The sequence below is a fragment of the Dreissena polymorpha genome, chromosome 4, assembly GCF_020536995.1.
Source record: "Dreissena polymorpha isolate Duluth1 chromosome 4, UMN_Dpol_1.0, whole genome shotgun sequence".
Lineage (NCBI taxonomy): Eukaryota > Metazoa > Mollusca > Bivalvia > Myida > Dreissenidae > Dreissena > Dreissena polymorpha.
The window spans coordinates 70,785,915-70,800,278 of NC_068358.1; the positions used below are offsets into that span (position 1 = coordinate 70,785,915).

General features: G+C 34.5%; 1 protein-coding gene across 1 annotated transcript; it reads left to right on the top strand.

The window, feature by feature from the left end:
• The first annotated feature begins 2,914 nt into the window (after window positions 1–2,914).
• LOC127878498 (uncharacterized) lies at window positions 2,915–6,296 on the top strand. The gene is made up of 2 exons (XM_052425027.1): window positions 2,915–4,529; window positions 6,286–6,296. The coding sequence occupies exons 1-2, from the start codon at window positions 2,915–2,917 to the stop codon at window positions 6,294–6,296; spliced, it is 1,626 nt and encodes a 541-aa protein (XP_052280987.1).
• Window positions 6,297–14,364: the final 8,068 nt, after the last annotated feature.

Genomic DNA, 14,364 nt, shown 5'->3' on the forward strand with positions numbered 1-14,364 from the left:
ACAGTATAGTGACATTTGTTTGAGGAAATCTCCTTTTCGGATATGTACACCGATGTATGTATGGTTTTTAATGTCGACGTGTCGTTAAACTGTGAAGCGATGTAAAGTTTAACTTTTTGGGCCTGATACAATATACTTGGAACAAAACTAAATTCATTTCTTATGTGTTTTTCAATGCCATGAAAATATTTCCAAGACAGGAAGTATTCGCCAACCGTAACATACTGTTTATTACTGAAGAATGTAAGGTTTTTGTCAAAAGCACAGCAGAGTCTTTCCTTCGCATATTTACCATTAAGAATAATAGGACAAAAAGACACCATGTTATCCGAAAGTTAAAATGACGATAACAGTTTATCACTAACGTCGTCTATAACAATGTTGCTAAAATTCATCATGTCACCAAGCATACTGGAACATCTTATTTCCCAGGCTGCCTTGAAGTTTAATACTAAGTTTTCAGTTCTGTATGAGTAAACTGCAACTAGGACTTACGGACTTTTGGTATACTAACGGCTGCAGGATAGACAGGATAGAACACAACACAAACACACACAGGATGCCCATGCACATGAATCATCTTTTCGCTAAACATGTAATGAACATTTTAAACCTTTAATTTTGAGAAACCAAAAAGGTTGTTCGCGTTATTTTCAATTACGTTGAAAATTAAAGAAAAAAATAACTTGAGCATTTCTGTTTGTGTAGTTAATGAAATAAAAAAAAACAAGAAACATAAAAATATGTCACTGATCTTGACACCAATCATAACACAGTTGTTATGCGGTCCGGTAATAGAAACTAGGCACAACGTGTGTAATGAATACCAAAGCACATCAGAATCGTGTGAAATATGAATATTTAAACATGAACATGTAAACGTATCGTGATATACGTAAATCAAGTATTGTTATTTAAACAGATGATTTATATTTTTTCTGTATGAATCGTTAAATACTGATCACAAATAGCGTGTTTTGCCATGTCTTCGTTGATTGCCGACTTAAAATTTAGATGTATATTGTATAGCCATAGCATGCACAGCTTTATAATCTAATTTTAGATTAGATATCTACTAGCATGACATGAACATTGTAAAGAAGAAGCTAATATGTCTAGATAATTGCAATGATAACACGAAACGAAATGATTTTAAGGATTTTTAATAGGGATGTCAACGAATATCCGAATATTCGGTCCCGGACCGAATATTCGGATACTGTTTTCCGAATCGAATATTCGGAAGAAAAAATAAAAAATCGAGTAATTTCAAAGACTTTGTATTCGTAACATTTGCTTCAAACATTGTCAAAAAAGTTGTTCCTCGTGTCATAATGTTTATTCCGGTTGGCGCGATAATGCGTCGCTATGGTGATGACAGTATACCGGTCATAAATCCCGCTAACAAAGCCAGACACTTTTGATCAAAGATTAAATGAGTAAAGAAAGAGCCGACTTTGTGTGAAAAACAAAACAGATCGTATGGTTATTATCACGTTGTCCAATCAAAAAAGCTTTTCGAAAATAATTAAATCAACCTCTAATGAGTATTTGCGTATCGTATGGTCCAAACATTAATAAATTACTCAATATTCAATCAGGTATTATACTTAAAGAAATGTTTTTGGTTTTGCAGCCTCATTTAATTGAAAATATTATAATTGCTACACGCCTAAAGTAAATATCTGTCCAAGCAAAATGCCACCTACGCCTTCCGCTGCTTGGAAGTATTTCACGACATCATCCGATAAGAAGTCGCCGATCCAAGTGTCTTTTAAACGTGGCAACTTTTAAAGACTGACTGTTTAGTCTGTTAAACAGGTTCAAAGTGTGTTGTGGCTATGTACATAATTCGTTTAAGTTCAGCTTTAATTATATGTAGATCTAACTGTTTTGTCATGTAATTATTTTGTCGTCATGTAATATTATGTTTCTCGTTCTATTGTTGATGTACGATATTAATAGTTTAAAAACAGTTTTTGTCATTCAATTTTAACAATAAAAAGTAATCAACAAAATCAGCTTCGAATTAGCGACGACAACGCTGTGTCAATATTTAGTCACTTCCGGTGAATTCATTGAGTAATGGTAAGATAAACAAAGTTGACTTTTTTCCAACAGATGTTGACCGAATATCCGAATATTCGTTCGGAAGGGTGACCGAATATTCGAATACCGAAATCGGTATTCGATGCCATCCTTAATTTTTAAGTAATATACATTTAGTTTTACAAATAAAATCAATCTTGTCAATTAATGATAGCATTATATTTGTATTTGCTATTAACTGCGGATTTATATATAATATACATTTAGTTTTGACAAACAAATATTTTTAGGATACAACTTGTTACACATTCTGTATTCAAGATACACATTAATTTTGTTTTCGAACAATATAAAGCTTTATACTCTGAATGAGCGGAATTCTTCATGGGTTATGGCTCCTCCAATTCCCGCGGCGTCGCATTTTTTACACAAAGAAAATTGAGTACAAAGTACATAACGTTTATTACGATGACCAATGAAACTTTATTCTGCTTGATTTGAATATCGAAGAAAACAAGTTAACCTTTCTAACTTTATATAGACCAAACACTGATAGTCCGGACTTTTATTACAATACTTTTCAGAATATTGACACGATTGATAAAGAGTCCATCTTTATTTGTGAGGACTTTAATTTAGTATAAGACCATACTTTGGATTACGATAACTATAAGACTGTGCATAATAAAAATACAAGACAAACAGTTCTAAAGAATATTGAAAAACGCAATCTTTCCCATCCTTTCAGAGTTCACTATCCTGTTTTAAAACGATAGACATGGAGACATGGAGACGAGCAAGCCCTACACAACAAGATAGACTTGATTATTTTTACAAGACTGAGTACAAAAGTAAGTGTGATACTATGCTTCAAGACTCTAACACATATAAGAAACTCAAACGAGACCTCCCTAATAAATTTAAGAAAGAATTATCAGACTGTTTGAAGGAAATGAAAGATTATAACACCATTGATCTGAAGTTGCATAAACAGCTGTACCCGACGACTGATTCACCACCGAAATTCTATGGACTTCCAAAAATACATAATGCAAACATGCCATTAAGACCAATAGTCAGCAGTGTGGGATCTATCACTTACAATAGTGCCAAGTACCTATCAACGGTACTGTCTCCCATGGTCGGGAAAACAGAACACTTTGTGAAGAACTCAAAACATTTCTCTACACTCATCAAAAACAAACAGGTGGAAGAGGATGAAGTTTTGATATATAACGTTAGTGCACTTTTTACCAGTGCCCCAGTAGATAAAGCCTTGGATATTATTCATAATAAACTACTCGGGGACCCGGAGCTGAGCACTAGAACCACTATGTCTACAAATCAGATCACCAAGCTACTAGGTCTGTGCCTTAATTGCACATATTTTGTGTTTGATGGTAATTTCTACCAACATATACATGGCGCCGCTATGGGATCTCCGGTTTCGCCGATAGTATGCAACTTATACATGGAGCATTTTGAGGAACAGGCTCTCCGCAGAGCCCCACTCCCACCAGGCTGGTGGTTCCGCTACGTTGATGACAACCACACAAAACAGAAGGTTGAACATGTCGAGGAGTTCACAGAGCACAACAACTCCATTGACCTCGACATTAAGTTCACGATGGAAAAAGAAGAGAACGGGTCACTAGTTTTCTTTGACACCAATACTATCAGAAAACCGGACGGCAGCTTAAACATCAATATCTACAGAAAACCGACACATACATACCAATATCTAGATTTCAACTCCCACCATCCGAATGAACACAAACTGTCAGTAGTAAGAACTCTTTTTGGCAGAGCTAAATCAATAATAACAGAAGAACAGAATTTGAATAATGAAATGCAGCATGTCAGCCAGGCTTTGAAGAAGTGCCACTATCCGGAATGGGCACTGAAGAAAGGAAGGGAACAGACCAGCAAACCCAAGTCCGGTACGGAGAGCAAAAGAGTACCAGAGCAAGCCAAGTCTAAGGGCAACATTTTCCTTCCATATGTTCAAGGTACCTCTGAACAGTTGAAGCGGGCCTTCCTGAAACATAACATCAGCGTATCCTTTAAGCCACATAAAACTCTTAGACAATTACTAGTTCACCCTAAGGACAAACCAGACAATGAAAACATATGCGGACTTATCTACCATATCAAATGTGATGGCCATCCAAAGGACCAGTGTTCAATGGACTATATTGGTAAAACCGAAAGAAATTTTAAAGCACGATTCATGGAACACAGGAGACCGAGTATAACATCATCTAAGGTTTCAATACATATACATGATTGTAAACCGGGCCTAGCGATCACAATGGAGAATGTTAGGATTCTGGAACGTGAGCCATCTTGGTTCGAGAGAGGGGTCAAGGAGGCTATTTACATCCGTGCACTAAGACCGGCTCTAAACAAGGACGGGGGCCGCTACCAACTCTCGCGCACCTGGGACCATACGTTAACATCGCTCACCCCGACAATTAGCGGTGTTAACGTTTCCCAACAGTAGACATTCATTCTGCTGATGAAGTCCGTAGTACACGGAAGAAAGCTTCAGGTATAGCTTTCAATAACTAGTGTGTAATTTGACAGTTTAAAACATTATTGGATTATCATGGAAACCACACAGTCAAACTTGCATCGTTGATTTTTTTCTTACCGCTCTTATTGCCATCATTACTTGATGTAAACATTCTACCAATCTTCCAATCAGATGATTCACTTGTAATCATGGCTTTACAATTCACGAATTTTAAGCACGGGAAATGCCTATGTAAGCATAATAATAGTCTGTTAAGTGATATCGACTAGCTTAACACTATTACTGAAAAAATAAATGACATAAATGAGCAGTATATGGTCCCTTCCTCTAACCGTGATTACATGACTGATATACAAGATCGAGACATACAATTCATAATTGACGATCAACTTTTTCTCGATACTTTACGTATGAAAATAAGGGGAAAAGCTACATCATACAGTTCTTATAAGAAGAAATTGACTGATGCTCACGAAAAGCAACTTAAACTGGAAATCGAAACACTAGAAAACACATTAACATATGATTTTTTTGATTTTTTTTAGACAGGATTATTTTTTAATTTTTATTCAATATAAAACATACAATGTAAATATGTGCATAAGCAAGAACAAAAGTGGTATAATACAGCAGTAATAATGTCAAACACATATAATACATGATATGCTAGTATATATTTGTTTATGCTTTGGTAACCTGTGGTGTATGTTGTTAGTTTTTAAATGTAATAATTAATACTATAGATGAGTTGCGTAGAGTTGGGTAGAAGACAACTGGACTGGGTTATGAAAATTTATTTCTTTCCATTTTTGTTCAAAAATATGAAGTTTATCGTTGTTGAGGGCTATTTCTTTTTCAATTTGGATTTTAAGTTTTAAATAGTTTATAAAACAGTTGAAAGTAGGTATTTGTTTTTTGTATTTGATGCTGAATATAAAATATTTCATTAATATGATAACGTGATTCACAGTGTTATTAATTTCTGGTATTTTAAAAGTATTTACACCGAAACTGATATTTAAGAGAGACAGTTTTAATTTTAATTGTTGTTTCTCTAGAAATGTTGTTAACTGGTTCCATAGAATTTGAATATGTTTGCACTCCCAGAAAAGGTGTTCTATTGTTTCAATGTGTTCGCTGCATATATCACATACATTTGTGTTGGATAGGTTGCACTTAAAAATATATTTATTTGTAGCTATGATTCTATGGACATATTTATATTGAAAATTTCTCAGTGTGCTATCTATAGTTGTTTTATATGGCATGATAAAAATTTGTTTCCAATTAAATTCTTGTTCTCGAAGAAGGCTTTTCCATTTATTTTGAATCTTGGAGTTTTCTGCAGGGTGTTTAATTTGTAGTTTGTAAAAAAAATGTTTGTTTTGTTTTGTTTTGCAAGTATGTTTTCCGTGAATGATGTTTAAGTACATGGTGTGTTATTTGTATAAAATGTAGATTTAATATGTATGGGTATGCTTTTAATTAATGTGTAATACATTAGGAAATTGCTTGAAGGTATTCCGTATATATAACATATATTCTCAAAAGAAAAGAAGTCCTTTATTCTGTAATCGTACAATTGGTCGACATATTTAATGTTTTGTTCAAACCAATGTTTATAGAAAAAAAGTCTTATTATTCGAAGTTATGTCTTAATTGTTCCATAAAATGGTTTTACTGGTTATTTGGGTTTCTAGATTATGAGTAACATTAGTCCATGCCGATAAAACACTAGATAGAAATATGTTTTCGTTTGCAGTTTCATGCAAAATGGTATTGCTGATGTTACATTCAAAACGTAACGAGTCACCATATTTTTTTAGGATTTTTTGGTACAATAATTTCCATTTACACGTATTGGTATTATCTAGGTATCTTTTAACCCAGCTGCATTTGATTGCATTCAAGAATGAGTCGATTTCCGTTAATTGGATACCTCCATTTTCTACAGATTGAATTAATTGAGTTCGTTTTATTTTATCAGGCTAACCGTCCCATATGAAATTAAATATTGCTGATTTTATATCGTTAATAATATCATTTGGTGGATCTGGGAGAACTGTTAGTACATAAACTAATTAAGGGGGTGCAAAGGTTTTAACACCGTGTTTTTTCCGATTAATGTAAGTTTACGGTGTTGCCATGATTTTAAGCAGTTTTTAAATTTCTGTAATTTAGGCAGTATGTTTTTTAGAACTGTTTCATTTTCATTATTTGTAAATATAATTCCTAACGTGATGGCTTCATCTGATGTCCAAATGAATGTCATTTCTTTTTTATGATGGACATTACTTTGTTTTAATTTACCTACTCGTAGCACAGTACGTTTATTTTTGTTAGTTTAAGACCCGATGTCTTTCCGAAAAGGATAAGCGACTCTATAAGGTTATGGAATAAGTCACTATTGTCATTTAAGATATAAGTTGCATCGTCAGCAAATAGGGACTTTTTAATTTCGTCGTCAGGTTCTAACGATATGCCATGTATATGTTTATTTGATTGGATGTGATGTGATAGAAATTCGATGCATATGATAAATAGAGATGATGAGAGTGGACATCCTTGTCAAACCCCTCGTTCGATGTTAAAGAAGCCATTGTTAATGATTATACTGTAAATATCGGTATAGAATAGTTTGACCCATTGAATGAGACTTTCACCAAAGTTCATATTTTCTAGGCAAGAGAAAATAAATGAATGATCAAGTGAATCGAATGCCTTTTCAAAGTCTGCAAAGAACATTAGACCACACACACGCGCGCACGAACACACGCATACGTTTTCATCAATGCAACGTTCTTTTATGAAACCAGATTGAGATTTTGAAATGATTGATGGTAATATTGTTATTATTCTGTTTGCTATACATTTAGTTGCTGTTTTATAATCATTGCTCAGTAAGCTTATCGGGCGCCAGTTTGACAAGGATTCTAAGTTTTTTCCGGGTATTGAAATTAGTGATATTATACTTTGTTTTTGAAGCGTAGTTAAACTTCCGTTCTTAAATGAATAATTTAGTGAATTAGTTAAATGTGTTTTAATATCGTTCCAAAATATTTTATAAAACTCGATTGTGATGCCATCAGATCCCGGGCTTTTGTTATTTTGCATTTCTTTAAGAGCTAATCCACATTCATATTCAGTCAGTAATTCGTTACATAATTGTTTTTCCTCTTCAATTAAAGCATGATGTGTATTTTAAAAAAGGGTGTTATTTTCGACATTCTTTCGTTTGTATAAGTTTTTAAAAAATAGGCGTTGTTCTTCTAGTATTTAAGTTCTGTTTGTTATATCTTCGCCATTAACTACTAATTTGTGTGCAGTTTTTTGTTCACTTCTACGTTTTTCAATGTTTGCGAAGTATTTTGTATTTTTAGCTCGACTATTATATATAAAATATATATAGTGGAGATATCCTACTCAACCCGGCGTCGGCGTCTGCGTTAGCGTTAGCGTTAGCGTGCAAATGTTTAAGTTTTCGTACTACCCCAAATATTTTCTTTGTCCCTTGACATATTGCTTTCATATTTTGCATACTTGTTAACCAACATGACCCCAACCTATAAACAAGAGCAGACAACTCTATCAAGCATTTTGTCATAATTATGGCCCCTTTTCCACTTAGAATATGCAGCAAATGTTAAAGTTTGCGTACTACCCCAAATATTTTTAATGTCCCTTGACATATTGCTTTCATATTTTGCATACTTGTTTACCATCATGACCCCACCCTATAAACAATAGCATACAACTGTACCAAGCATTTTGACAGAATTATTGCCCATTTTATACTTAGAATGTGCATATTATTGATAAATCAATATTAAACTGTGCGTACTACCCAAAATATTTCCTATATCCTTGGACATATTGCTTTTATGTTTTGCATACTTGTTTACCAACATGACCCCAACCTATAAACAAGAGCAGAACACTATATCAAGCATTTTGTCATAATTATGGCCCCTTTTACACTTAGATAATTGAACATTTTGCTTAAATTGCCATAAATTCTTTTTTTATGATCACATTTTATTATTAATTTGACAAAACAACACTTACCTGAATACCACAATGGATTCCAGCCAAACAATACCCCACGCCCCTACCCAGAATCCCTCCCCCCCCCCAAAAAAAAATATTTTCTTTTAAACATCATCGAATAAATTACCACACCCCACATTATACCCCCTCTCACCCCCCCCCCCCCCCCCATTCCCCCCCCCAAAAAAAAAAATTTTTTTTTTTCCTTTTTTATTTTTGAAAGATCGTCTAATAAATGACCACACCCCACATTATACCCCTCTCGACCCCCCCCCCCCCCCAAAAAAAAAATAATTATTGTTTCCTTTTTTTATTTTTGAAAGATCGTCTAATAAATTATTGAATAAGAACAATTTCCCCATGATGGCTTACGTTATACTGTCAAGCACTCGAATAGTCGAGCGCGCTGTCCTCTGACAGCTCTTGTTTTCGTTGTGTTCAACATGCTGTGCACGCGCTCGTAGTATTATTCCATTGAATTGTGAATGATAGATTTCTTCTAATACTTGTTTGTTTGATGTTATTTCATTTTCAATGACAGTGGTATCATTTGTGTTTGTTTAATGCAATTGTTTTTCAAGTGTTTCAATGGTTTTGATGGTTTCAGTTTCAAGTTTGTGTGTTTCTTTTTGTTTAAATGATGTGTATCTAAGTGTTGTGTTACGTATATTTCCTTTAATTACTTCCCATAAGGTGTTTGGGTTTGCATCTTTATTAGTTTGAACAGTGTTTAATATTTCCTGTTTTATTTGTGTTTGATATTTTGTATCTAATAAGATGCTGTTATTAATTTTAAAGTAGCCTTTGCCTCTTTCAGGTTGTATTTTGTGCAGTTTAAGTTCAACTAGAGAGAGGTCAGTCATAAATTCTGGTTTAATGCTACATGTGTCAATAATGTTGCAAAGTGACTCTGATATTAAAAAATAGTCTAATCTACAAAATGTTGTTGGTTTTGTGTTTGAGTGCCAGGTGAATTTGCTTTCGTTTGGATTTACTGTACGCCAGATGTCTATCATATTGTAGTTTTCAATTATGTTATTCAAAATGTTTCTATTTTTTTGATTAGTATAAAGGTTTCTTTTCTTTTTATCTAATAATGGGTTAAGAACAGTATTGAAATCACCACCGATTATAATATTTTTATCTTGGTTATTAATTATAAAGGATTGTAATGTTTCGTAAAATGTGGAATCATCTATGTTAGGACCGTAGACGTTGATTAATGTTAGTTGTGTTTCATATATTTTGATATCTATACTTGCTAATCTGCCAATTATTATTTCGTTCAAGTTATCCACTGTGATCCCTATATTATTTTTATCAGAAAGGCAAAGCCTTGTTTATTACTATGTTGTCCACTGAGATAGATGTCTCCGTCCCATTCATCTTTTAAGGTTTGTGCTAAAGTATGTGTCAAGTGACTTTCTTGTAAAAGGCATATACTTTTTTTTCGTCTAACCATTTGAAGAGTTTTATGCGTTTTTCTTTAATGTTTAGCCCTTTTACATTTAAAGTACATAATTTGATCATTTAAAAAAGGTGGAGGTTGATGTAATAATAATTTGTGTGTGCTTGTCCAATAAGTTTCTATTTTAAAACATGTCCAGTTGAGTTCTATTAAAAAACATAAGGTGCCTACATACACAAACAAACATAGGAAACAAAAATTAGGGATACAAAAAGATGAATATTCCATAGAAAGAAGAAGTAAAAAAATAATCACAAAAGTGAGAAAAAAAACACAATAAACGACTGGTCCCCTATAGAGACAAAAAAAGCGCACTTCCGTGCACCGGAAAAAACACTAATTGAAATAGTGATCCGAGAAACAAAAAGTATATATGTATAACACCGTAGATTGTATGGTAACTTATAATAATAATAATAATATATCAATAAGAACTGCTAAATTGTGTGTGGAGGGTTGTTCGGTGCGAATGTGTTTGTGTTTGTGCGTGCGGGTGTGTGCGCGCGTGTTGCGCGCGCGTGTAATGCGCGTGTGTTGTGTATGGACGTGTAAAGGAGTGTGCGTGCGGGTTCGTGTATGTGTGTGTATGCGCGTGTGTGTGAATGTGCGCGCGTGTGTGCTTGTTTGTGTACGGTTTGTGTGTGCGTGAGCCCGCGTGCGTGTGTGCGCGAGCGCGCGTGCGTGTGTGTGCGTGCACGTATGCATGTGTGCACGCTTGTGTGTGTGCGCGCGCGAGCGCGCGCGTTTGTGTGTTTGTGCTGGTTGTGTAAAACGCGTGTGTGCGGGTGCGCGTGTGCCCGTGTGTGTCTGTGTATCTGCGGTTGAGTGCGCGCGTATGTTCATGTGTGTTCGTATGCGTGTTTGTGAGTGCATGTGTGTATACATGCATGTGTTTTAAACTTCTCATTGTCTTATTATTGTTCACTGTGTGTAACTGTATCTCGTAAGAAACGTTATGATAATTAATAAGCTAATAACGACTTTAACATGACTATCGCAACGACAAAATATTTATCCTGATACAAACATTGTTGTGCTATTATTTGTCAAGAGGTTCACGAAAATTAAAAAGAACATGTGCAACTACTGTATTTGAAAATCATCTTTTGAATATACCTGTATATCTTCATTTATTTTTAAACACAATTGATGCAATCAGTACACGTTTTAGAAAACTAGGAAAAGTTTAGCAAATTTCAAAATTAAACGATATGTGCTAAGATCAAGAAATATTTACACGAGTACATTCGTTTATCCGCCGTATTGTCGATCGGAAAAATTATTCGAAAACGAAATCTACTTAGATCGACTGACGGATATTCACACGTTTTTGTTTGATAAGGAAAAGTTTTTTAAGCATGTTGTATCTATGGAATGTAACTCTAGTGTTCTCATTTTGACTGTATCTGGCCTGCAGTTAATCTAGTTCCGAAAAAAAGATGAACTAGAATTACCACCAGATGTGTTTATGCTAATATAACAAAATTAAGAGCGTCTTACTCTCTATAAATATTTTAAATTGTATTAACAAAAAAGATTACAAAAATATGTTGCCCTGTTTGGAAAGAGGTTAATTGATAACATTAGTGAAGTGGATTTGTAGAGCAAATACAATATATCCCTTACATATATAAATATAGATATAGATAAATATCCTTAAATCACAGTTCATGATAAGCATAAAAAGGCGCACTTCAGTATAATGGAAATACACAAACTACTTCAAATAGTGATTGAGAAACAAACAGTATATATATGTATAACAGCGTAGATTGTATGGTAGCTTATAATAATAATAATATGACAATAAGAACTACAAAATTGTGTGGGGGGATGGTTCGGAGCGTGTGTTTGTGTTTCCGCGTTGTGCGCGCCTGTTGCGCGCGCGTGTAATGCACGTGTGTTGTGCTTGTACGTGTCAAGGAGTGTGCGCGCGGGTTCTAGTATGTGTGTCTATGCGCGTGTGTGTGAATGTGTGTCCGTGTGCGTGTGTTCGTGCGCGCGTGTGTGTGTGTGTGTGTGCTTGTTTGTGTATTGTTTGTGTGTGTGTGAGCGCGCGTTCGTATGTGTGCGCGAGCTCGCGTGTGTGTGTGCGTGCTCGTATGCGTGTGTGCACGTGTGTGTGTGCGTGAGCGCGCGCGTATCTGTGCGTGTGCGTGTGCTGGTTGTGTACACGCGAGTGTGCGCGTGCGAAATATTTTAATTTTTATTAACAAGAGGATTACAAAAATATGTTGCCCTGTTTAGAAAGATGTTAATTGACAGCATACGTGAAGAGGAATTGTATAGCAAATACAATATACTGACTACACATACTTGTATGTATAGCACATATTTTCTGTATTTTTGTAATACATATATATTCTAAGCACCACACGCTTCATATATAAATATAGATCAATGTTCTTAAGTGCGCAATTATAATGCAGGTATTATACGTCTAGGATAAAAAATAAGTAAACATGTACAGCTAAATGTACAAAAAATAATCCTCAACACAGGATAAAAATACGTAAATATGTACAGCTAAATTGACAAAATAATTATACTCAACACAGACTGGTTGTTTTACTCTTAATTTGATTGACTTGAACGTAGAAGTTATGTTATTTAACATGAGTAGGTGTCTGGATAGTTGGTTATGAGCTATATAAAAAAAAAAATAAAAGAAGGTGCAGATCTACCGGGGAGAAATGCACACAAATTACAGTAAACCCAAATACTGATATTTGCATTTGTAAATTAATAAGAACGCAGTTCTTTTAATAAAAAAATCTGATTCTGAAAATAATAAATTATGAGAAACACAATGATAAGTGATATGCATTTGTAAAATTAATAAGAACGCAGTTTTTTAATCAAAAATTCTGTTTCTGAAAATAACAAACTATGAGAAACACAGTGATAAGTGACGAAATTAAATATATTGTACAGTTGTTTTCTATACAAATACAATATACAACTTTACTTGACGTTTTTGTCCGGAAGTATGTTACCAAGGCATATTTGTATATATTTTTTAATTAATATTGTTTGTTGATTATTGTTACTATTTTGTGTCTTTTACCTAAGTTTATTATAATAAGTTATGTACACAGTTTTGTGCTCTTTTACCTTAGTTTACTACGATAGGTTATGTATACAATTTTGTGTTGTTCTTATACCTATATTTATTACAATAGGTTATGTTTAAATAAACACATATGTATTTTTGTCGATGTTTAATGCGATGTAGATTTATATCTCAGTCTTATTTGAGCACCATCGCTGTTACTTCTGTGTATATGACGGGAGGTTTCTGTCGCTTGATGACACCTTCCTGGCGTACGAGGTGTTGTCCTTTCCTGGCCACGGCTTACTAAGCCAAGTCTGATATTGGTTAGATTTTATTTGCTCAGGTCGGTCACTGTCTCTGTATCTAGCAAAAAACTTCCCTTCGTAGGACCATGCTCTGTCTATGAGCGTAGACTCTTTCAGGCGTAGCGACGCAAGAACCTCGGCATTTTTGGGGGTAAGTTCTTCATTGATGAATATCCCTGTCCCCTTTAGTAATTTCGCTCTTTTCATGATGTTTATTTTTGTCTGGCGTCTCACAAATTTAACAATTACTGGTCTGTTTTTATTGTGTATGTATTTACCGAGCCTATGTGCCACATCAATGTCTCTATATTCTATACGTATTCCCAATTTTTTATTTATCAGATTATCCGATTGTTCAGCAACGGCATTTGAAGTTTGGTTTTCGTTGTCATTCAGAAGGCCAGTAATTCGGACGCTGTTTCGTCGACCGTACTGTTCCAGGTCGTTAAGACTGGCCTCATGCGCTTTTTCTGAGGATTGTTTTTGTTTTAACAAGTCGATTTCCAGATTTTTTGCCTCGATTTGTTGTTTTAGCGACTCGACCTCTTTTGCTTGTTCGAACATATTCCCTTCGATTATTTCGATTCGTTTCATCACTGAGCCCAGAAGTTTCTCTTTAAGTTCTTCGAGCGTTTCCCTTATGATATTTTTTATGATTAAGCTGTCATCTTTTGTTAGTACATTTTACAATTTTGAGCTGATCTCTTTTAAGCGCTTTTCGATCGATAATTGCGATTGATCTGCAGGCATTTCCGTTTCTTTACTTGTCATGAAATCAGTCAGGCTTTTCTGGTTTGATATAGCTTTGTCGGTCTTTTTCTTATGTCTCTTAATTTGCTTTGATGTTACGGGCGTTTCAAAAACTGGTGGTTCTAAACGGCTATCGTCTGTTAGAGCACTTTCA

Coding starts and splice junctions, on each gene's coding strand:
- LOC127878498 (XM_052425027.1), top strand. CDS start 2,915: ATGCTTCAAGACTCTAACACATATAAGAAACTCAAACGAGACCTCCCT.